The sequence below is a fragment of the Pistacia vera genome, unplaced genomic scaffold, assembly GCF_008641045.1.
Source record: "Pistacia vera cultivar Batoury unplaced genomic scaffold, PisVer_v2 Contig464, whole genome shotgun sequence".
NCBI classification, from domain to species: Eukaryota; Viridiplantae; Streptophyta; class Magnoliopsida; order Sapindales; family Anacardiaceae; genus Pistacia; species Pistacia vera.
Genome location: NW_022196295.1, coordinates 574,019 through 596,377, shown reverse-complemented (window position 1 = coordinate 596,377; position 22,359 = coordinate 574,019). Strand labels below are relative to the sequence as shown.

The 22,359-nt window shown below is 31.1% G+C and overlaps 2 protein-coding genes across 2 annotated transcripts; one reads left to right on the top strand and one right to left on the bottom strand.

Annotated features, from left to right (window-relative positions):
* Positions 1–3,775: 3,775 nt before the first annotated feature.
* Positions 3,776–7,530, bottom strand: LOC116145633 (pentatricopeptide repeat-containing protein At1g80270, mitochondrial-like). Its single transcript, XM_031431080.1, has 3 exons — positions 7,273–7,530; positions 6,370–6,896; positions 3,776–5,231 (listed from the first exon to the last, which is right to left on the bottom strand). Exons 1-3 carry the CDS (start codon positions 7,472–7,474, stop codon positions 3,984–3,986), a joined length of 1,977 nt encoding a protein of 658 aa, XP_031286940.1. The 5' UTR covers positions 7,475–7,530; the 3' UTR covers positions 3,776–3,983.
* A 9,649-nt stretch (positions 7,531–17,179) lies between these two features.
* Positions 17,180–18,469, top strand: LOC116145632 (myb-related protein 308-like). The gene is made up of 3 exons (XM_031431078.1): positions 17,180–17,479; positions 17,560–17,689; positions 17,822–18,469. Exons 1-3 carry the CDS (start codon positions 17,347–17,349, stop codon positions 18,411–18,413), a joined length of 855 nt encoding a protein of 284 aa, XP_031286938.1. The 5' UTR covers positions 17,180–17,346; the 3' UTR covers positions 18,414–18,469.
* Positions 18,470–22,359: the final 3,890 nt, after the last annotated feature.

Sequence of the window (22,359 nt, the reverse complement as noted above, 5' to 3'; positions counted from 1 at the left end):
TCCATTGCAGGGGTGAAAACCAGGTGGCAGACATTATGACCAAAGATTTATCCAAAACCAAGTTTGAAGATTTAAGGCTCAAACTTGGTGTTTTTAGCAAAAAAATCAAGGAGTGTTGAAGCAGGTGATATTTTGCTGGAAATGTAGGAAATTCTGTCAGTATTTTTTAAAGTCCTTTCGGCGACAAGAGTTCAAAGTGGTTGTTCTGGCTGCAGTAGTTAGAGCTGCTGTGTTGATGGATTTTGTGATGTAATTTGTGATAGGTTTAGTTGAAACCTGCAGTGTTTAAGTGTTGTATTAGACTGACATAAACTTGTATGAGTTGAATGTATTTAGTTTAAATTCAAATCTGTAAAAATCTCCACTATATTAGGTGAAACAATGGACAAACTTTGTATAAAAAGCCTCTGTTTTTTTAATGCAAAATAGAATATGTTTTCCAGCCAACGTTTCTCTCTCTTTCATCAGTTTTTTCTCCTTTGTATTCTCCAGCAAAACCAACAGTTGCATGTCTGCATTAGTAATGAGTTTTGCTGTAGGAGGTGCTGTGGTGGGGTGGGAAGGAGAGGGACAGTACGAGGAGAGCATGCGATAGTGGAAGGAGGCCAGCAATTGAACGGCTTGCGGGAGTCTACGAATTTCTCTTCTTGAAGTTTAGCAAGTGCCATTGCCTTGCGAATTGAATTGGGCTCCAAGGCTTGGACTTCACATCAAATATCTGGGTGGAGAGCGACCATGAGGATGCTAAGAAGATATTGGTCGAGAAGACTTGGGAGTTTGTTGGAGCGGAGTTCGAAGTCAGAGATATACAATTGAATAGAGTCGTGTTGGCTGAGCTTCACCAAGGTGGCCATGTGGTCGACGAAGGGAGAGTCGCCAAAACGAGTTTCTAACTCAGTAGTGAATCGATCCCTGGTAGGAGGCAAGTTGCGAGAAGAGAACCATTGCCACCAAGCCTAAGCTTGGCCATCTAAATGGTAGGATGCAATCTGGACACGCTAGTGAGGTGGAATTTGATGGAAGAGAAGAACTTGGGCAGCCTTGTGTAGCCAAGGGGAAGGATCGGCGCCATCAAAACGTGGATAGTCGAGGCGAAAGCGGGAAGTCGTGGCAAGGGTATGTTCCGGAGTAGTTCGGGAAGTGGGTATCACTTGTGTTTGGGAATTGGGGGGGTGGTGTGGTGTTGTTGTTGGGTCAAGGTGATTTTCTGTAGAGTGGAAGCTAGGTGGACGACTTGTTCTACGAGAGAAGATAATTGTGTTTGGAATTGAGCTTCAAGGGAGTTAACTTGAGATTTAGTTTTGCTGTGGAGCTCTAGAAAAGTCGATTTGAGCTCCTTGATTTCGGACATATTCTGTTGCAGCTTATTGTCAACGACCTTGAAGCGGGTGCCTTCTGCCAATTTGGGAGAAGGACAACGAAAGCACCAATTTGATGGGCAACAAGCAAGAGTCTCTAATTCAAGGTAGAGAAACCTCCGAGACTAGGAAGAATGAGAGTTGAACAAAAGATACACTTCTATTCCTTTTTTATAATAATGAATACAAAATTCAACTTAAATGCAGTCATGCAGTTCTAGTATTTAAATACTAAAACAATACGTAAATTAGTTGGCCTATTCTTTAGGAGATATAATCTCTCATGCGCACATGTGGCTGGCCTATTCTCTTGCCACTAATTTCTTGCACATTTCCATGAGGGGGAAGACTTGTTGACTGCTTGGGCTGCAAGTTCTATGGGAAGAGAAGGTGGTCAGCTACACCCTTTTCCCGCGGCCATTTAGCCCTGAAAAACCTTGTATCCGCCACCGCAATATCTTCCATTCTGCCACACAAAACCAACTACCAAAACCCTCTCAAATTACTTGACTTTTTCTTCATAATATCACCATCTCTTGAAACTTTCTTCCAATGATAGTAAAACCTCTTGCCACTAGAGTTTTTCGAAAAGCTGATCCAGTCGTTTGGCAATACTTTCAATCTCGTAAGGATCAAGAATAGGGTTATTATCATCAGTATGGATTTGGCTGGAATTCTGAGAGGAGGGTTGTACGTGTGTTACTATGATCTTCCTTTGTGATTTTCATGGCTTCCAGTTTGTAAAGTAAGGTTTTGGAAGTCGTCACACTCTCGTGATGTCGAATTTGCCCATAGGTTCGCCCTCAAAGTCGGAACCATGTTGATACCACGCCTATGCAGCTGCTTTTATTATCGATAATTCATCTGTGGTGGAAGCTTGAGGCTTTTTTCTTGCCATGAGAATTAAAGATTGAGAAGATGGATGGGGAATAGTTTGTTAATGAGAAGGAATATGTGGAAAGATCAAGTTCCACGCTACGAAGAGAAAGGTGAGAGTGATGTTTATTTAGTAGAGTGTAAAATTGTAATTGGAGATGTATATTGTAGTGAAGAAAAGGAAGTAATCTTCATGAAAAATTGTTTGTGGGCTAAAATGGCCCGGTGGTGTTGTCAAAATTGAATACTTGAAGTTGTGTTAGGTAAGAGTTGAGCGAGGTCCTTAATAGTGCTCTTTCTTTCCAAGACTTTGTAGCGAATGAAAAGTGAAAACAACTTTCTCGTTTGTCTAGATTGAAGATTGATTATTCTTTCTTGTAAAAATATGTACCATCAAAAAAATTTGGAAAGAAGCAATAATCAACTTTTTCTCCATCAAGATTTCCTTCTTCTAAAAGATAAAGAAATAATGCCTTTGAAATTTCTCAGGTTCAGATTTGAATTATGAAGAAACATTGTCCTATATAAGTCGGGCAGGTTTGTAATTAAAGGGAAGTGAGGACTGAGGAGACAAATATTGCTTTCAGACCGAGGATGGAATGGCCTCTCTCTAGAATCACTCCCCCCATTTTATTTGGTTTTATCTTTTCAACTCTTAACGAGTTTGTGTAAATATTATGAATATAAACTTGATTAGGATATTATCTTTGGACATATATTGATTAAGGGCAGTATAAGTAAAATAATTAATGTAAGGATGGAATAAACTTCCTATGTATATTGTATAGTAGATTTCACCTTTATGTAGATATGTGACGTAATAATACTCTTAAACCAATAAGTAGGTTGCTTGATTTGATTTTAAAAATATTAGCCTTATTTACTCCTCCTACTCACTTCTCTTACTCACCTTTGTTAAAATAACATATGGTACCCGTACTATGTTTATGATACTCATACTATGATTTATATTTACAAAGGTAAATAAGAAAAATGAGTAAGACTATCATTAGTCTTGATTTTAAGTGTCTGTAAAAATGATTTCCATTCCACTTATTACTAATTTTATAAAGAAAAATCAAATTCCTTTTTAACAAACAGAATAACGAGAGTCCCATTGGAAAAACACACACACAAATGACAATAATGTAAATCTGTGTGCTTTACCATATTTTTCTTTTTTATTTTAGTCAACTATGAAGCAAGTCCTGTTCACGATAATTTACAATTTATGGTATTTTCTTCTTTTTTTGGGTAAAACTAAAAAGTATAAATCCAGATAAGAGACTTTTCCTTTGGTTCAATAACAAAAAAATAGTGAATTCTCAATTTCTTAAACAGAAACTCAAGCTTTAGAGAAAGGCAGATGTCAAATGAAGAATGAGATCTAGTAGTAAAAGTAGGTCAACATAGCATTATGGCCAGCATATATATGTTTGTTCAAAACAAATTCACACAGCATGCATAATATATGTAACATAATTAACTTGTCAGTTAATTTTGTTACAAAAGTGAACCATGCATATATGTTTTGAGAGAGCGAGGGAGAAGCAGCCGTTTTTTATAGGAAAATACATAAAATAAGAAAATATTAATGTCATACATCTTAATACTCCTACTAAGCTTTAAGGCAAGGCGTTCAAACCAGTGTTCTAAAACAAACAATCAAAAATGCTTACCTAAATCACATATTATGGAGTCCATAGATAAGACAGTAGCAGCATTTCCAAAATGCAGCAGTTGAAATCCTTAGTCAAGTAAATCAGACACTGCTGTCTTCCTAAACGGGTCGACGTGAACTAAATCTGCTGCCAAAGCCTTATTTGGGAATATATTATCTGCTTTCATTCTCTCCCTCATTCCATAAGCTGGAGCCTTGGCTTTTATATATGCTTGGATTAAAGTTTGGAATTGCCGGAGTCGAGACATATAACCAACCTGTCTCATCCTATGAAACAGTTTTTCAGTATTATGGATATCACCCCGCTTTGCATATTGCTCCATGATGAGCACATAAGAACTGAACATTGGCTTCAATTGATTTTGCTGTGCTGCCTTCTGCAGAATAGAGTCAGCCTTTTCCAACTCTCCTGCTTCCACATGAAGCTTTATGAGTGCATCCCAAGTCAATGGTCCAATTCGGCAACCACTATCTGCCATTTGCTTAACCAAATCTTTTCCTTTGGCTAGCATCTTATGGTTTGCATAAACCTTCAACAGGGCAGAATAATTCCTTGAAGAGAGCTTATTCCATGTTTTTAACATTCTATCAAAAACTGCTTCTGCTTCTTCAATTTTCTTCAGCTTTCCCCAAGCTTCAATAGCTGCCACACACTCCGGAAGCCGTGGATTTGCTTCGCAGAATTTCCAAAGTCTCCCCACCTCATCAGCCTTCCCTAGCTCTGCATAAAGAGGAAGCAAAAGCCGGCATGCCCAACGGTGCTCCTTTAGGTTGCCTCCTTCCATCTCTTTCAACATAGACTCCGCTTTTTCTTTCAGCCCAGCAGAAACATAGTGCCTGGCCAAGATGGCTTGTGTGCGAATGTCAAGTTCCATGCCTTCAGCCTTCATTGTCTCAACAATTTGATCCATCCCAGTTATGTCATTGGATTGACCTTTGGTGTCTATTAAGATTTTGTAAGTGAAGAGAGAGGGCTTGACATTTTCTTTCTCCATTAACAATAAGACATCAGCTATTTTCTTTTTGTCAACTTTCTTATAAAGAAGGAGCAACTGGTTGCATGCAAATGAGGTAATTGGAAATTCTAGGTCCTTCATTTTGTTGAAAATTTCTTCTGCTTTCTGCACATTGGTGATAGCAACACAGTTGGCCAGCAAGGTTCGGTAGATTACCTCCCCTCTGAAAGATTTTGGGATCTTCTGAATATATTGTTCTGCCTTCTGGATGCCACGTATCTTTGCAATCAAATCAACACGAGAAGCATAATCTCGCTCAACAAATTCAAGCTGCTTCTTTGCCTCCAACCACTCTGAGAGCTATAATATCAACAAATTGTTAATTCTGCGCTAAATCCAAGATAGGGATAAAGAGCACTGTGCCTTCCCAAAATAACATGAATCAGACCAACAAATACATATACGAATATTTACCACAATCTTTAAACATATTATGAGAAAAATTGTGAATCATTAGATCTATGCACTTTTGTCCGTTTATATTATATTTGACATCATTAAATGTTGCAGTCTAATGGTTCACACTTGGTATCATAATTTGCATAAAAATTACAGCCACACACACACGCACACAGACACGCACGCACACGCACACGCACACGCACACGCACACTGACACACACGCGGACGCGCACGCGCACGCCCACGCACGCGCACGGACGGACGCACGGACACACACACACACACATCATAACATAACTCAAACATGTTAAACTTCTATAAATGTGGATTAACACAAGTACTAACTCTTATAAACCAACAAACTTCCTATTCAATTACTTGCCATATCCTGAATGGTGAATAACAAAGAAACCAGAATAAGTTCAATTTCATTCCTCTTTTTACAAACCCTCAACTAATAGTGAATGACATTCTCTGCAGTTATATATCTCGTTCCTTATCCAAATAAATACATGAAGCAACCTAAACTTATGCATTTTTCTCACAGCCCTTTTGTGAACCAATAACCAATAAAATTCTCTGCACTTTCATATCCAATTCCTTATCTAAAATAAATATACAGAACAACCTAAGAGCAAGCATTTTTACAAGATATCACAGCAGCACTTTGATGCATGAAGAACAGAACGAAAAATCATATATCTAATATCAAACCCATACAAGTCAATTCTAAGGAATAATTTATGACAGAGAATATTACTAGAGAATGGTGAAAATCGAACCATAATGTAACAGCTGTATTTGAAAATTTTTCAACAGCAGAAACATGTGTATGTATACACACAAATGAATAACATATGGCCATGTGGCATATGAACATACACTACATATACAAGAACACAGCTAAAATACGATGGCTATGCAATCTATGGAAGTACACACAAACACCATAGATATCGGTGGCAGAGACAATAATACAATAAATGACAGCAATAGCTATAAAATTCATATGTCAAGATAGCATTATGTCAATCACCTGCAAGGCCCTCCCATACATTCGACGTTTACGAAGATTGAGCATGGCCATTGAAATCTCCTCACGGCTCAAATCTTTTCCTTCTTCAACAAACTTATCAAGGGCACTACTAATGGACAGACCTGGAGCAGCAAGGATGGTTTTGAAGAGCTCTGAGAAACTCCTATTCTTTCGCGAAGTTTTCTTTGTTGGATCACTCTCAGTATCAAATGATTCTAGATCACTTTGAATGGGATCTTCGATATCCTCATTATCACCAGATAGCTCTGGCTCAGAAATTAATCCGTCATCGTTTTCAACCTCAACATTGTTCTCTTGCACTGCCTCACTAGCAGGTGTTTCAAGTTCTGAAAACCCTTCTTCCAAGTCATCTTCCTCTCCACTGCTTTTCGTACCAGCTAGGGAGGAAAGGCCACGTCTTCCAACGGAAAAATTTGAAGAAGAATATGATGAATGGTAAAATCTCAGTGAGGATAAACCTCTATCAGAAACAGCACGAGGAAACTGGAGAATACTAGCCACATCTTCTGCACAGAAACATAAAGATAAGGATATTAAAGCCATATTGAAAACTAAAACTCTTTAGAATCAAACCAACACACATAATCAACAGCACCAACGTTTCAAAAACAATAACTTCAAAAACCAAACAATTAAAAAAACCAGCCAAAATCTACATGATAAAATCATAAAAGCCAGAAATGAAACAGCATATATAAAATAAATAAAAACTTATTGATCGACTGTGATGACAGATTATAACCAATATCCTGACTCTAACATAGAAATAAGATTAATTACACTATTTCTGATTATGGAACTAAATAAAAAATAAAAAACCTATAATCATATATTAGAGGAACTTAAATATAAAAAAATATAGTCGAAGAACCAAAATCGAACCGGGAAGAGCAGGCATGGCGCAAGAAGCAACAGGCTTGGCAGGATTGGGGAAGTGACCCCAGGCCCCGCCGACGAGGGCTTCGGCCGCCGAAGATTCCGATGATTGGAGTTCAGTTTCAGTGACAATAGAGCGCGCACACATTCTAAAATTAGAAGACTTGAGGGGTCTCATTGCCCTTGAAGCCAACAAACCTAAACCCATTTTTTTTCTCTGCTCGCTCAGTTGTTTTCAGTTGAGAGGATTGAAATGTATTAGGGTTTAGGGTTTTGCTGCTAAGTACTAAAATTGTTTATAAGTTTAGCCGACTCCTGTTTTAGGTGTGGGCTTCAACTTGTACTGGACTGGGCTATTCTTGTTTTTTAATTAGGCCCAACTTAGTTATGCAAATAAGGAGTGTTTGGGTCTAGGTTCAAGTAAAGTGATATTTTTTTTTCAAGGGTTTTTTATTGATCCTTGAGGTTTAATAAAATAACAAAATTCCTAATGAACCATTTAAATTTATAATATGATCAGTTAATTAACATTATCAAATTGCTATTTATCATATTTTAACCATAAGGAGATTTTTTGTATCACTATAATTACAAGATTTTTATCAATTAATAATTGATAATCACGAGTTCAAGTATTAAAGCTCAAAATTGTATTTTAAATTATTGTATAATTGATTTAAGATTTGGTAAAGAGGGATAACAACATTAAAGATTTGAAGGTTCATTCATATAATTGAAGACTAGGGTTGTGTGTAAAAGGGTTTGGTTGATTTGGTTTTTGCCAAATAAAATTGGTTCAATTCCAGAATTTAACATTTTACTACATAAATGGGAAAGAAAAAATTAAAATTTTGACATTTGATTTGTCAATATACATATTACCCATATACACATACAATAGCAAGGTGAGCCACTTTGAAAAAGCAACTTCCTAAATATATTTTACAAAATCAACAATAAGCATCCCATTTTGTTTTCTAATCAAAATTCTTCATATTATTTAAGTCCAGTTAGCAAATATTCAAATACAAAAATTCATAACCATGGGCCACTTTAATAGGGAATAGGGATATTTCTTACCTGCCACAATAGGATGTCATTATTCAGCGAAATGCAACTTGAGCTACTTTCCATCTATTTTAAAGGTGCGTTTGTTTTCATATTTTATTCTTATTCTAAATCAAAATGTATATTTGTTTCTCTATTATCAAAATCTTATCATAAATTATTTAACCATTTTTAATTTTCAAATCCTGCTTCGTAATAACCACTCAACTCTACTAACAATAATATTTCAAAAATACTACTCCAAATAACTAAACAAGGGTTTATTTCTTTATCCTATTTTTATTCTAAATCAAAATGTATATTTGTTTCTCTATTCTCAAAATCCACTCAATTCTACCTAATAATAATATTTCAAAAATATTACTCCAAATAACTAAACAAATGAATGTGTATGAGTCAGGATTTACTTACATATAATCAAAATGTGTCACAATCAAACAACTTGAAATTGTCATGAAATCATTTTACGATATAGATAAAATTGTGTATATTTTATTACTCCCATTGGCCCAAACCTTCCAAGTGAGTATGAGCCGCAATTTACACACATATAAGCGAATTTTATCAAAATCAAACAACTTGAAAATGCTACAAAAAGTTTCCATAAGAACTTTAGTGATTCATAATCATTGATTGGCGGAATTCTAATTACACTTAAACTTTTTGAATGAGCATAAGACATGATTTATCTGGATGAAATCGAATTGCATCACAATAGCACATCTCAAAAATGTTACAAAAGTTTTTAACAAGAAGTTTTGCGGCTCATAATCATAGAATTTAGCAATTACAATTATGACAAAAGTTATTAATAGAATTATGATAATCAAATGTATATACACATATATACACATACATACACCCACATATAGACATGCAAACGAGCCGAGCTGCTCAAGCTTGAGCTTGAGCTCGAGTTTAATAATACTCTATTCAAGCATCTTGCGAGCTTACTTGAACTCGATATATTATATAATATTTTAATTTTATATTAAAATTATATATAAATTAAAATAAATAATAATTAAAAATTGAGCTAGGTGATTTGAACTCAAGTTCAAACTTAATTTTGAATCGATTACATCAAAGTCGAGTTCGAGCCAATCATATATCTATTGCAGAAATCAATTAATCAGTCTTTAAACCATTAGATCACTATAAATTAATCAATAATACCAACTAATCAGTCTTTAAACCATTGGATCATCATAAATGAATGATCATGAATTTGTATTACAATAGCTTGACTCACAATTATGAATAAATCTTTAAATTATGGGTTAGATTGTAATAACTTTAAAACTTTTACTAAATTATAGAAACTTTTTGAAATAAACAAAATAAGTTGTTATAGTTTAACAATTAAAAAAAAAAAGTAATGCTACATATACAAACTATTCTCTATTAACTAATGTTCCAACCTTGCATATATGACATTTCATCAACCCTTATTGTTTAAGTTAATCTCTAATTCAAAATCACCTAAATCATATTAAAACATATAGAATTATTGTGAAAATAGGAAACATACTGAAGAGAAAAGTAAAAGGAGATTGCTTATGGGCCGGGAGGCAAGCCCTACTACGGCCGTTGAATCAAAGCAGAGTCAAGTAGTTGGGTGGATTCACCTCGACAATTTCAGGACAAACGAGTCTGGGCTCAATTTAGGGAGAATTGGAAGACCTTAATTTTTGTAAATTATAGAAATATATAGTGAAATGAAAGTGAAGAACCAAATTGTTCCAGAATTTTGGTGGTGTTGCATGTGATGACAAGTCGAATGGTGACCCGCCTCCACTCATTGTTTCCAGTATTAGGATTAGGATTAACACCTACCACATGAATCATGATCCTACATCTCATTTCTTCTCCTCTTCATGTTATCCTTGTGCTTCTACCCACATATATATTTTATTTCTCATTCTCATGTGTAAATGACTTAGACATAGGTTTAGGCAGCGACGTATTTATAAACTCATTCTAGAGGGTTAATACCTTAATTAAACTTAATAATATAATTGTAAATAAACTTATAATAAATAATATATTGGGTATAAGTTATACAAAAATATAAGTATTTATTGATAATGCTCTTTATAATAGGGTTGTTTTTGACGATATGGAATAAATTTTTAATACTTTAACTAGTGTGAAACAAAATCAAGAAAATTTACTGATAAACAAGTTATTAAAAAACACAAATAACAACACATCCAAATTAAACTACAATAAAATTTCTACTAATAAAATATTCAAAGATTTATCTAGCTTCTATAGTAAAATATTATAACTTTTGTTGAAATTTTACTTTTCTGCTTCGATCCCTTAAAATAATGCATCAAAATACAGATTTTTAATATTTATTTTTTTTCTAACTTTAATATTTTGATATGAGCATCCGTGATAATGTAGATAATGTGAGTAGTCTAGATAGTTAGAACGAATTAGAGATAATGTGGATAGACACACGATCTCAGGTTCGATTTTCCATCTGAGCATCCGTAGTTTAAGTAGAGGACCATGACGGTGAATTATAAGTTAGCCTATATATATTGATATGACTTTTTTTTAAGTAAAAAGTATTGAAACACAAAATAATTTATAGTAGTTTAATTTGATAAACAAGTTTTGGAAATGATATTTATTTTATAAAATATATGAAAAAATATATAAATTTTTTTCATTTTGTTCTTTGTACAATTAAATATATGATATAAAATTCATTATATAATTTATTAAATGTATTTGTAAGATTTTTTTTTTTTTTTGTNTCGTACATCTCATTTCTTCTCCTCTTCATGTTATCCTTGTGCTTCTACCCACATATATATTTTATTTCTCATTCTCATGTGTAAATGACTTAGACATAGGTTTAGGCAGGGACGTATTTAGAAACTCATTCTAGAGGGTTAAGACGTTAATTAAACTTAATAATATAATTGTAAATAAACTTATAATAAATAATATATTGGGTATAAGTTATACAAAAATATAAGTATTTATTGATAATGCTCTTTATAATTAATATATTTAGGGTTGTTTTTGACGATATGGAATAAATTTTTATTACTTTAATTAGTGTAAAACAAAATCAAGAAAATTTACTAATGAACAAGTTATTGAAAAACATAAATAACAATACCTCCAAATTAAACTACAATATAATTTCTACTAATAAAATATTCAAAGATTTATCTAGCTTCTATAGTAAAATATTATAACTTTTGTTGAAATTTTACTTTTCTACTTCGACCCCTTAAAATAATGCATCAAAATACAAATTTTTAATATTTTTTTTTTCTAACTTCAATATTTTGATATGAGCATCCGTGATAATGTGGATAATGTGAGTAGTCTAGATGGTTAGAACAAATTAGAGATAATGTGGATAGACACACGATCTCAAGTTTGATTTTTCATCTAAGCATCCGTAGTTTATGTAAAGGACTATGACGATGAGTTATAAGTTAGCCTATATAACTTATATATATATTGATATGATTTTTTTTAAGTAAAAAGTATTGAAACACAAAATAATTTACAGTAGTTTAATTTGATAAACAAGTTTTGGAAATGATATTTATTTTATAAAATATATAAATTTTCTTCATTTTGTTCTTTGTACAATTAAATATATGATATAAAATTCATTATATAATTTATTAAATGTATTTGTAAGAATTTTTTTTTTTTTTTTTTAAAACTAAGAATTTAATTTGATATATTTGGTGAATTTAAAAGTTATATATATATATATATATATATATTAATTTTTCAAGGTTGACCCTTCTTGACCCCTCCCTCCGTCCCTGGTTTAGGGATGAATAGATATATTTTGATGATCTTCTCCTATTTCTGGTGTGCCTAATTTGATGTTGTTGGGGACCCATCACCATGCCCATGTACTTGAAATCTTCAATATAATATGTGGTCAAAAGAATCATTCATAGATAAGAATATAAATATATATAAAAATAAAAACACATTCAAAAGAAAGAAGACCCACTTGGTATGAATTAAGATGAGGTGGGTCACCAACCTAAAAAGATTCTCCAATTTCTGCCTTTTTTTTTCTAAAATTGCTTCTAATCTTTCTAGAAGCTCAACCTCAACTATATTTTATAAACGGATGAATAGTTAAGGTAGGAAGATGAGCATGACCAAACATACACTTCATTATACATAAAAATAAATAAATAAATAAATAAAATAAAATTGGCCGGCTTTAGTGACATGTTATGTTTCTGGAATAATAATGGAGGTTGGTTGAATTTTGAAAATGACACCGATTTCTTAAATAATAAATATAGTTGGTAAATTTGTTATAAATTATAATTATTTTTTCTACTACGGTCTTCCACTACTACTTAAATGATTAATGATATCACTATTTTCCCTTTTAATATTCTACCCTTATTGCCCATGACATATGCGACGCTACCACCTTGATGTGAAAGCTTCATTTTGGATGAAAGCTATCCTTTACCCACATTTTTGACAATTAACTTACATAATCAAAACTATTTGAAAAGTACTTGTAAGAGAAACTCTTATTACATCTCGTAATCTGTGGATCCAATGACACATTTAATTTTCATCAAGAGAGATTTTATAAAGTATGATGATGAAAATTGTCGTTGTATATTGAATACTCTAACAATATTTTATTGGGTTGAAAAGTATTTTGTTGGTGTAGGCCAATTTTCCTATGGAGATTGTAAGAATGTCCCATTAAGAAAAGTTTAGACAATTAAGTTATATAATGAAAATTATTTAGAGATTATGTAAAATACTTATATAGGATGGTGTTATTATATTTCATACTAATATTTTCTGAGTCATAACCTGTGGATTAAACAATGCATTTTATATCAAGAGAGATTCTGCAAAGTGCGACAATAAAAGTCGTATGTGTTGAATATTTTGATGATATTTTATGGAATTAAAAAGGATTTTGTTAGTGTAGGCCGATTTTCTAGTTTTGATTGCATAAATGTCTATATATTTTTATATAAAATAAGAAACACATATTCTTATTCTTATAATTAGTAAGAAAAGATTATAATTCTTGTGATTCAAAATTGTAAATTTGATACAATATATTCTAAAACGAAGCTTTTTGAGAAGGAAGGTAGAATTTAAAAAAATAATAATAAAGAAGAAATGTATGAATTAGATATGGAAGGTAGGGGAAGTTAGTTACTTTCTGTTCCGCCGAAGTTGACAACAGTAAGTGGAGTAAGTAAGTTGAGGCTCAGTGTTCTAGAATCCCTTCTTTTTAAATAAATAATTAAACAGGTAGAAAGAAAGAAAGAAAATAGAGGAAGACCAAATCATTAAAAATTTGGAAAGATGAAACCGATTTGCATCAATACATCCTTTATTTTGCCTTTTTACCATGAATGACCCCAGCACATCTCTTATTTATACATTATATATAAAAAAATTCATTCAAGATTTATGATAATATTTGAAGGGTTTCTTTTACCAATTTTAGGAGATTTAGGAAACTCAAAATCAATATTATTTTCCTTTTGTTGTTTTTCAATTCTATAAATGTTTAAAAAATATTATAAAATTATCTTCCAATATCTTTTGGTTTGCTACTTTATCGAATAAATTTCACTTTTTCAAATTTTGATCAATTAATATTTTTATATCTTAAAGTTGTTTAGTTAAGTTAACGTGCGAGGGATAAATATGAAATTTTTACAATTATTGAATAGAAAATTGATCATCATAATATTTGTTTAATTGCTATCAAAAATCACATTCTATGACATTATTGATTCTAGTTGGACTAATGTATATTGTTTTATATAATCAAGTAGATATTGTCTACGTTAAAAGAGTTCTTTTGGCTAACATTCAATGTCAAGAAATAACGACACTTAAAAGTTCTTCCATCGCATGTCATATAACTAGGCAATGGAAAATTGAAGAATCTCGATCAACATTTTCCAAACTCTATTAAGTACTGTTGCTACACATACTTGCTCGTGACTTAAATGGTTATTATATTTTTAAATTTAATTTTCAAATAACTTAATTACTTTATTTTATATCTTAAAATGTATTGATATAAAAAGATTTCATTGAATTAATAAATATTGCATATAATTTCTTTAAAAAAAAATTATATTTAAATGAATTCTTTTTAATGTGTATGTTAAATGCTTTTGAAATATATGATTTTCATAAACAAATATAAGTTTGCTTGTATGAATATTTTGTGAGAAGATGGTGGAGTTGATGGTTTCTCAAATGTCATAAGGGAAATTTTGATGTACTAATAATGACTTGGGTTTAATTTGGATAAAGTCAATGACATAATGTCAAGGACAAGGTACTATAAAGTTGAACAATTTTTGAGAAAACGTGCTAAACTTTGTACTAACTAATCAATTTCAAGAGCACAAAGGAAAATTTGCCCAAATTTTATAAAGCAATTGACCAAAAGATCTCTACTTATTTTCCAAATTTGCGACTGAAGTTAAAATCCCCAAAAGTGGTAAATGAAATCTATTTGAGGCCATGGTTTCATTGCTTTGGTTTCGAGTTGCAATCTTCTACAATTTTATTTTGACACGAATAGAGTTTCCCAAATATAACTAATTAAATCAAATAGCCTAAGTCTTAATTAAAATAAATAAAACAATTGAAAAAATTGGCCATTAGTTATTGTCAATATCCAATGCGAATGAGTCACTGAAGCATCGATATTACTAATGTACACAATTGTCTTGGATTGATCTAGTCGTTTTTGCTAACATGAGCAGCATAAAAATGTTTTGTTGCAAATGGTAGGGAAAGTTGACGAAACGATTCTTATTTAAGAGAAACTCACCATTTGTATTGTCACTAGCACTAGCGAGACGATTGTTTTAATATTAGCAGTGTAGTGTTCATGAATTTCGACAACACCAATGTTTTATTTTAATTAATCGATAATTATATTATTTCATAGTTATTAAATTTATAAATATTAAAAAAATATTAAAAAAATGTCAAATTACCTACTTCCCTTAATGCATGGTCGATTTTAACGGCAATTACTTGTTAATTGTAAATTTTTTCTAGACAATTTGCAATTCATGTACTTATATTTTGTGAATTTGTTTGAAAATGAGATTCTCTCATAAATAAATAAATAAATAATATTTAAAATTAAGAGAATGTAATATTATGGAGTTTGATTAAAGTTTCAATGTACCATCTTTGCCCAATTAGTTCAAATTTTAAATTAGCAGTGTATATTGGCATTGAATTGTAATGATCTTTTATAGAAAGGGCTAGTCCGACAATAGCTCAAGGTAATCTTCCCTTTTTTCTTTTATTTAATTATTTTAAATGTGACAATGTTCCAATATACGGGGCAGCACACATGATTTATTTAAAAGAAACAGGAAGAACTCTCTTGTAAATTCTTTAAGTTTGTGAATTATTTCACATCTTTTATATATGTGTTTATCTCACGTATTTATGTTATTAACTAGAAATTATCAATTCTATGATTTTTTTATAGAAGAATTTATTAATTAAGCTTTTGCAACATAGTTTACCTTTTAGCTCATATTTACAATTTAAAATTAATCATCCAACAAAATACGAAATTATTGTCTATTCATTTCGTTATAGTAAACCAAAATTCTTATTATTAGTTTACAATAATATCAACAATAGTAGCAGGATGTTGATGTTCATAGTTATTTCATGTTTAGTCCAAAAAATCAAAGAAAAAAATGTGCATCAACATGCTATGTTCTCAATTATACGTTCCTTCAATAAACTTTATTATAATCGAATATGAATGTATTATAACATAGAGGAAATTAGAAAATTCTAAAATAGGAATAATCCTTATGATATCACTTTTTTCTTAAAATCATTATTATCAAAACACTTTCAACGTTACAATTAATTATTTCATGTATAACTAATATATAATGCATCTTGAAACAACATACTGTATATATTAGATATAATTCCAACTATCTAAATTGTTTTAATTTATTGATATAATAATTTGCGTATAGACAAATGTATAATATCATTGATCCTATATATCTTTTATATTATTGATTGATTACAAAATATTTATTTATTATATTCTTTTTGGCTTTTCAGGGGTGAGGTTGGTTTATGTCTCTGGTTTGTTTTTCTTTTCTTTTTCCAATGAAGTTCCCTCGTACATCGAGCTTCACTAAACCATAAATCATGATCCTAAAAATCCTTTTAAAAAATGAACATATGATAAGATAATCAAACGTATTATGCGATTTGTAATATTGTAGTGTGAACGGAGGATTTAATCACCAAAATAAAAATTAAATAATAAACTAGTGGTAAAGAAGAAGTAGGTTTAAAAGGAAAAGAGGTGCAAATACCGCATAGAAAAAAGAATCAAGAGTATCAATTGAATTAGTATAATAATATTTACGTATCTCTTGCATATCTTAATTAATACTTTGAAGGAATCGTGGTTTTGAATGAAGAGAATGTGTTATAAACCTCACTGTTTAGAAAAAAAATCATGATAATGAACAAATGTGTTACATACGTAATATTATTATAGTGTGAATAGAGGATTAATTAACAAGATAAAAACGTAGTAATTAAAAAAAGAAGAAGTAGATTAAAAAAGAGAGGAGATGCAAATACAACAAAAATGAGGTACCAAAATAGAAATAAGAAAAAATATATGAAACCTCAACTACATCAAAAGTAGAGCTACCAACCCAATCCAGCACTAACTTAATTGTAACCACTCGTCTTTCTCACCAACTCGGTCAAATACCCTTTTGCCAAAATAAAATTAATTTAATCAAAAACCAAAGGGGCCCCGAGTCAATTGCCCCCTTCTCCTTATTATCTCTTCGTTTATATTTTCCTCTCTTCAATTTCCTACATCGTCTCAACACACAAACTCACTCTCCTCTCTCTCTTTCTTTCCATTACCAAGAATTTCCTATTCCCCCTCTTTCTCTTTCAACAAAAACAAAAAACTGAAACATGGGTAGATCTCCTTGTTGTGAGAAAGAACACACAAACAAAGGCGCATGGACTAAAGAAGAAGACGAGCGTCTCATCAATTACATCAAACTTCATGGTGAAGGTTGCTGGAGATCTCTTCCTAAAGCTGCCGGTATGCCATTTCCAGAGAGAGTTTTATTGAGGATTCATTGTTAATTTGGTAATCATTCTTCATTAATTATTTTTTTGTAGGTTTACTGAGGTGTGGTAAGAGTTGTAGACTTCGATGGATAAACTACTTGAGGCCTGATCTCAAAAGAGGAAACTTCATTGAAGAAGAAGATGAACTCATCATTAACCTCCATAGCTTACTTGGAAACAAGTATGTGAAAATTCCCAACCACATAGTTTTCTTTTTCTTTTTTGTTTTTGTATATAGTCTATTTAAGATTTAGAGAAAATGAAGAATCTTTTTTATGGAATTAAAGATGAGATTGTTGGAATATATTCTCAGGTGGTCTCTAATCGCTGCAAGGTTGCCTGGAAGAACTGACAATGAGATCAAGAATTATTGGAACACTCACATAAAGAGAAAGCTTTATAGCCGAGGAATCGATCCTCAAACTCATCGTCCACTCAATTCAGTCATCACTTCTACACCTAAGAAAAGAAGCAACAATAATTCAAGCTCCAACAACACAAATACTACTTCTACTGCTGCAAACGACAACGTTGTTTTTCAGATAAATATGCAAAAAACAAAGAAGCAAGAAGTTTCGGAGTTAATTGTGATGAGTAACATAAATAATGAAAATGAAGATTCAAATAGTAGCAGTGGTGTAACGACGGAAGAAGTTTACCCAGAACTGAATCTCGAGCTCTCCATAGGCCTTCCTGCACAACAGAATCCGATTATTTCGAGTTCTTGTATCAAAGTAAATGATGAATCTTCAAATCAGAAAAAAAAGACTGGGGTGTGTTTGTGTTGCAATCTAGGTTTTCAAAATAGCCAGGCGTGTAGCTGTAAGCCCAGGGCAATAGCAACTAGAATAATTACACCTCAAAATAATCTTTACAGATATTACAGTTCGCCCTTGGATTCTTGAAATTTAGGCCAAACTTTTGGTGGTCACATGATAATTTGTGGTGGAAAAGAAAAGAATATCATATATATAGTTGTAAGATTCCGTAACTTACTTAGAAATTTTGAGATAAAATTCTTATATATATTTATATTTTTTTTGGGATTTTATGCTTGATTCGATAGCCTTCTTTTACATCTAATATTACAGTGTCAATTAGAAGCTTAGCTATAGCTTCGATTCAATGGTCAAAATATTCATATGTTTGAACATTAAATCGGTGATGACTTTGGTTGTTAGGCAATTCTAATTAATGAAATTTATTACCTTTTTTCATGTACAAGTGAGAAAATTCAAACTTGTTTGCCCCAGTCTCTTTCAGTTTTGTTGGTGCATTAACATTTAGCTCCAATCAACTGTATCCTTCCTAATTTACAAACATGGCATGCTAATTAATTTTATTTATTTGAATTAAAGTGATCCTCAGAGCTGAATAATCGACCTGTTGAAACAATCTTAATTTGAATGATTTTCCATATTACAATATTAATAGATGGAAAAATTAAAACCTGGATCTGACCAAAAATAATAAATGAGGGAAATAAATAAAAGTACGTAGGGAATTAGATAGATGTTGGTGAAGTATAAAGAGTTTGGGATGGAAGATGAAGATGAGAAAGGGGGGTCTTCGTTGGTCGATGGGTGATGTCAGAAACACAACTACTCCTGTCTCTTCTCATCAATTCCTCCTCTCCTCATTCTTGTCTTTTTAGGTGGCCTTTATTATTCAAACTCTTTCTTCTATTCTATTATTTATTTCTTCTTCATTTTTTGGAATTCTTTCCTCAATCCCTGATTATTGATTCTTGTGTCCGGCTAAGTAGTGAGTCAGGATTCATATTAATTTTAACTCATCTCTCCTAAGCTCCGTTAGGTAAGGAAATTATTAATCCATCAGATTCGAAACCATCAATAAATAAAGTTGCAGTTGGACTTCCCCATGATCTAGAACTCCATTAAACCTTAAAAATTTAAATATAATAACATCTCTAATACTCTTTATTTTAAAAAACATATTTCACATAAATAAAAAATATTTTTATTAATTTCTAAATATAAAGAACAAAATTTATATTCAAATCTAATAGACTCTTTAAATTAGACTTAATAAAGATGAGAAAGACTTAAAGATCATTTCCAATGATGCTCTTTATTTTATAGAGCATCTTTCATATAAATAAAGAGTATCTTCATTAATTTTTAAATATAAAGAACAATTTTTTTATTCAAATCTAATAGACTTTTTAAATTTAATGAGGATGCTCTTTATTTTCAAGAAAAAGACTTAATAGGAGAGAGAATTCATAAACAAAATGTATAAAAATTTGTAATTTATTAATTAAAATTAGAATAGAGAGTGAAATTTGACTTTCTAGATGTGGAGAGTCAAATTCGATTACTCTTTAATTTATATTTAAAAGATAAAGAGTCTGTTGGACTCTTGTTTTTATGGATATACTTTTTATAATAAAGAGTTTGGATCATATAATGATTCCTTTGGAGATGCTCTAATAAAAGAGAGAATTAAGAATAAAATGCATAGAAACTTACAATTTATTAAATAAAATTAGGATAGAGAGTCAAATTTGACTCTCTAGATGTAAAGAGTCAAACTCACACTTTAATTTATATTTAAAGAATAAAGAGTATACTAACTCTTATTTTTATGGACAAACCAAGGATTTAAAACCCGACCCAAGGGGCAACCTAGCCAAGCCACTAGGTCACAGGTTTGATAGGTCGAACGGTCTGACCGGCGAGTCGGACCGTGACGTCAGCAAAAAACCAAAAAATAAAAAAATAATTTTAAAATGCAGATTTTAATTTTTAACAATGAGAATAAAAATTTTCAATTATTTTTTTATATTTTACTATAGTAGACTCGGTTTATACTGATTGGACCGGTGGTTCATCGCAAAAAAACCGATCCAATCGCGGGTGGAAGCGAGTCAAATGCTAATTCCAGTTTTTTATATGAACTGACCCGGTCTAGCCACCGGTTCTTGGTCGAATCGGTTCAACCGACTGGGCCGGGCCAGCTTTAAAACCATGGGAGAAACTCTTTACAATAAAAAGTTTGGATTATATAAAGAGTGATTTGGAGATGCTCTTAAAGTTCCATATTTCAACTCTCAACGGCGATATTTTATTCCTACAACAATTAAAGAAAAATAGTTTGTACTTAAGTCATATATAATTTGGTATTTCCCATTTTTTTTTCTTTTAACAAATGGCTTGAAGAAAAATTGTTATTAAGAAATAAAAATTTCCCTTTCAGGCCTACACTTTTTGACAGACTCTAATTCTTAAAAACAATATAATAAATAATAAAAACAAACAAACAAAGGAAGGTGTATAGATAGAGTCCATTATAATTGATATTTTAATGAATATTTTTTCTTAATACTAAATCAGTCCATAAATTAATAATTGATTATTGATTATTGCCTTAGAAATGTCAAAAAATAGTCTACCATCAATCAATTAATATTTGATTATTTAATTTTCCACTTAATCGTCATGAAAAGAACAGAAAGAAAGAATCAAAATATGCTTAAAGAAATTAAAAAAAGAAGAAAATGACGGAAAAGAGTTTTCATAGTGATTTGTAACGATAAAAATGTATTAAAAAAAAGCAGTGGTTGTGGACACAACTAAAATATATATATATATAGTAGAAGAAAGAGGACCACCACCAGTAAAGTAATAGTAATATTATTATTATTAAAGGAAATAAAAATAACATGTGGATGCAATACGCCTGCCTTTCTAGAAGGCTTTGGCAAAAAATAATCTGCCCTTACTCCCACCCAACTCTTTTGTTCTATTCTGAATTTGTCACTTTTTATAATATAAGAAGATTGTATTCATGGTACTTCACCAAATCATATTGCACTACCAACAGTGATCCATAACTCTAACCAATGATTTTTTTTTTTTTTAAATATTCATCAAAATGGTTTATTCCATTTTCTTCCTTATGAGATTTATTAGAATTAACTTATTTGTTTTGTTCAGAATATTTTTGATATATTAAATTGGGCTGTATATTATTTTGGACTTAATATATTACTAATAGGATTAAGCTAATGTATTTCAAAATTTTGATAGAATTTTGTAACATAAATCTTTGTGCATTCATTCAAAATAATTCATGGTTTAGAAGTTATTGGTGATTGAGTCAAGACAAGTAATTATTTTATTATCATATTATAATATTAAACGTACATAAATAATATCCAACAGATGTATATTATGTTATTGGTTTCACGAATACATACTTTTGATGTTATCAATAATCTATTGATTAGTAAGTCTTATATTAATACCAACCCAATATATACTTTGAACGACTCTTTTAATTACAAAACATATGGTTTCCACGTTTCATGTGTTTGGCCTTCAAAGAAAGCAGTCACGATGGTGTGGTTGAAAAGGATAATTCAGACCAAAAGGATTTAGCCTATTGAGAACAAGTGAATTAATATTCATATAAAAATTTCGAAGAATTATAGTTGGAAAATTTTATTTTTAAATATTTTGCTTCATTGATTGGATGTAACTTTATGTTTAGTGTCATAAATTTTGTATATAAATCATACATCACATTATTTATTTTCTATATTAGAGTTCAATGTATCCCCATATATTTTAATCGAATTGTGTATTTGAATAAGGATTGCATCAATATTCTTTTTATTTTTTTAATTTTATTGAGTACAAGTTATTTAATTTGTTAATACGTAATAAGACACATGCCTTGATAAATACTTATAACCATGCACCAATTAATTATTTTATTGGGCTTACGGTGAATGTTTTTAATTTATAGTAATAAGGAAAAAAAAAAATCAGTTCTTCTATGATGGACACTTGTATGTCAAACATTGCAATTCCTTTTAAAAATATG

Bases quoted from the DNA above. Each gene is read 5' to 3' on its own strand.
- LOC116145633 (XM_031431080.1), bottom strand. From the start codon at position 7,474: ATGGGTTTAGGTTTGTTGGCTTCAAGGGCAATGAGACCCCTCAAGTCT. The intron at 6,897-7,272 runs GTTCGATTTTGG...GTTTCTGTGCAG, and splicing joins CGCCATGCCTGCTCTTCCCG to AAGATGTGGCTAGTATTCTC. The intron at 5,232-6,369 runs GTGATTGACATA...TTGATATTATAG, and splicing joins TGTATGGGAGGGCCTTGCAG to CTCTCAGAGTGGTTGGAGGC.
- LOC116145632 (XM_031431078.1), top strand. From the start codon at position 17,347: ATGGGTAGATCTCCTTGTTGTGAGAAAGAACACACAAACAAAGGCGCA. The intron at 17,480-17,559 runs GTATGCCATTTC...ATTTTTTTGTAG, and splicing joins ATCTCTTCCTAAAGCTGCCG to GTTTACTGAGGTGTGGTAAG. The intron at 17,690-17,821 runs GTATGTGAAAAT...ATATATTCTCAG, and splicing joins CATAGCTTACTTGGAAACAA to GTGGTCTCTAATCGCTGCAA.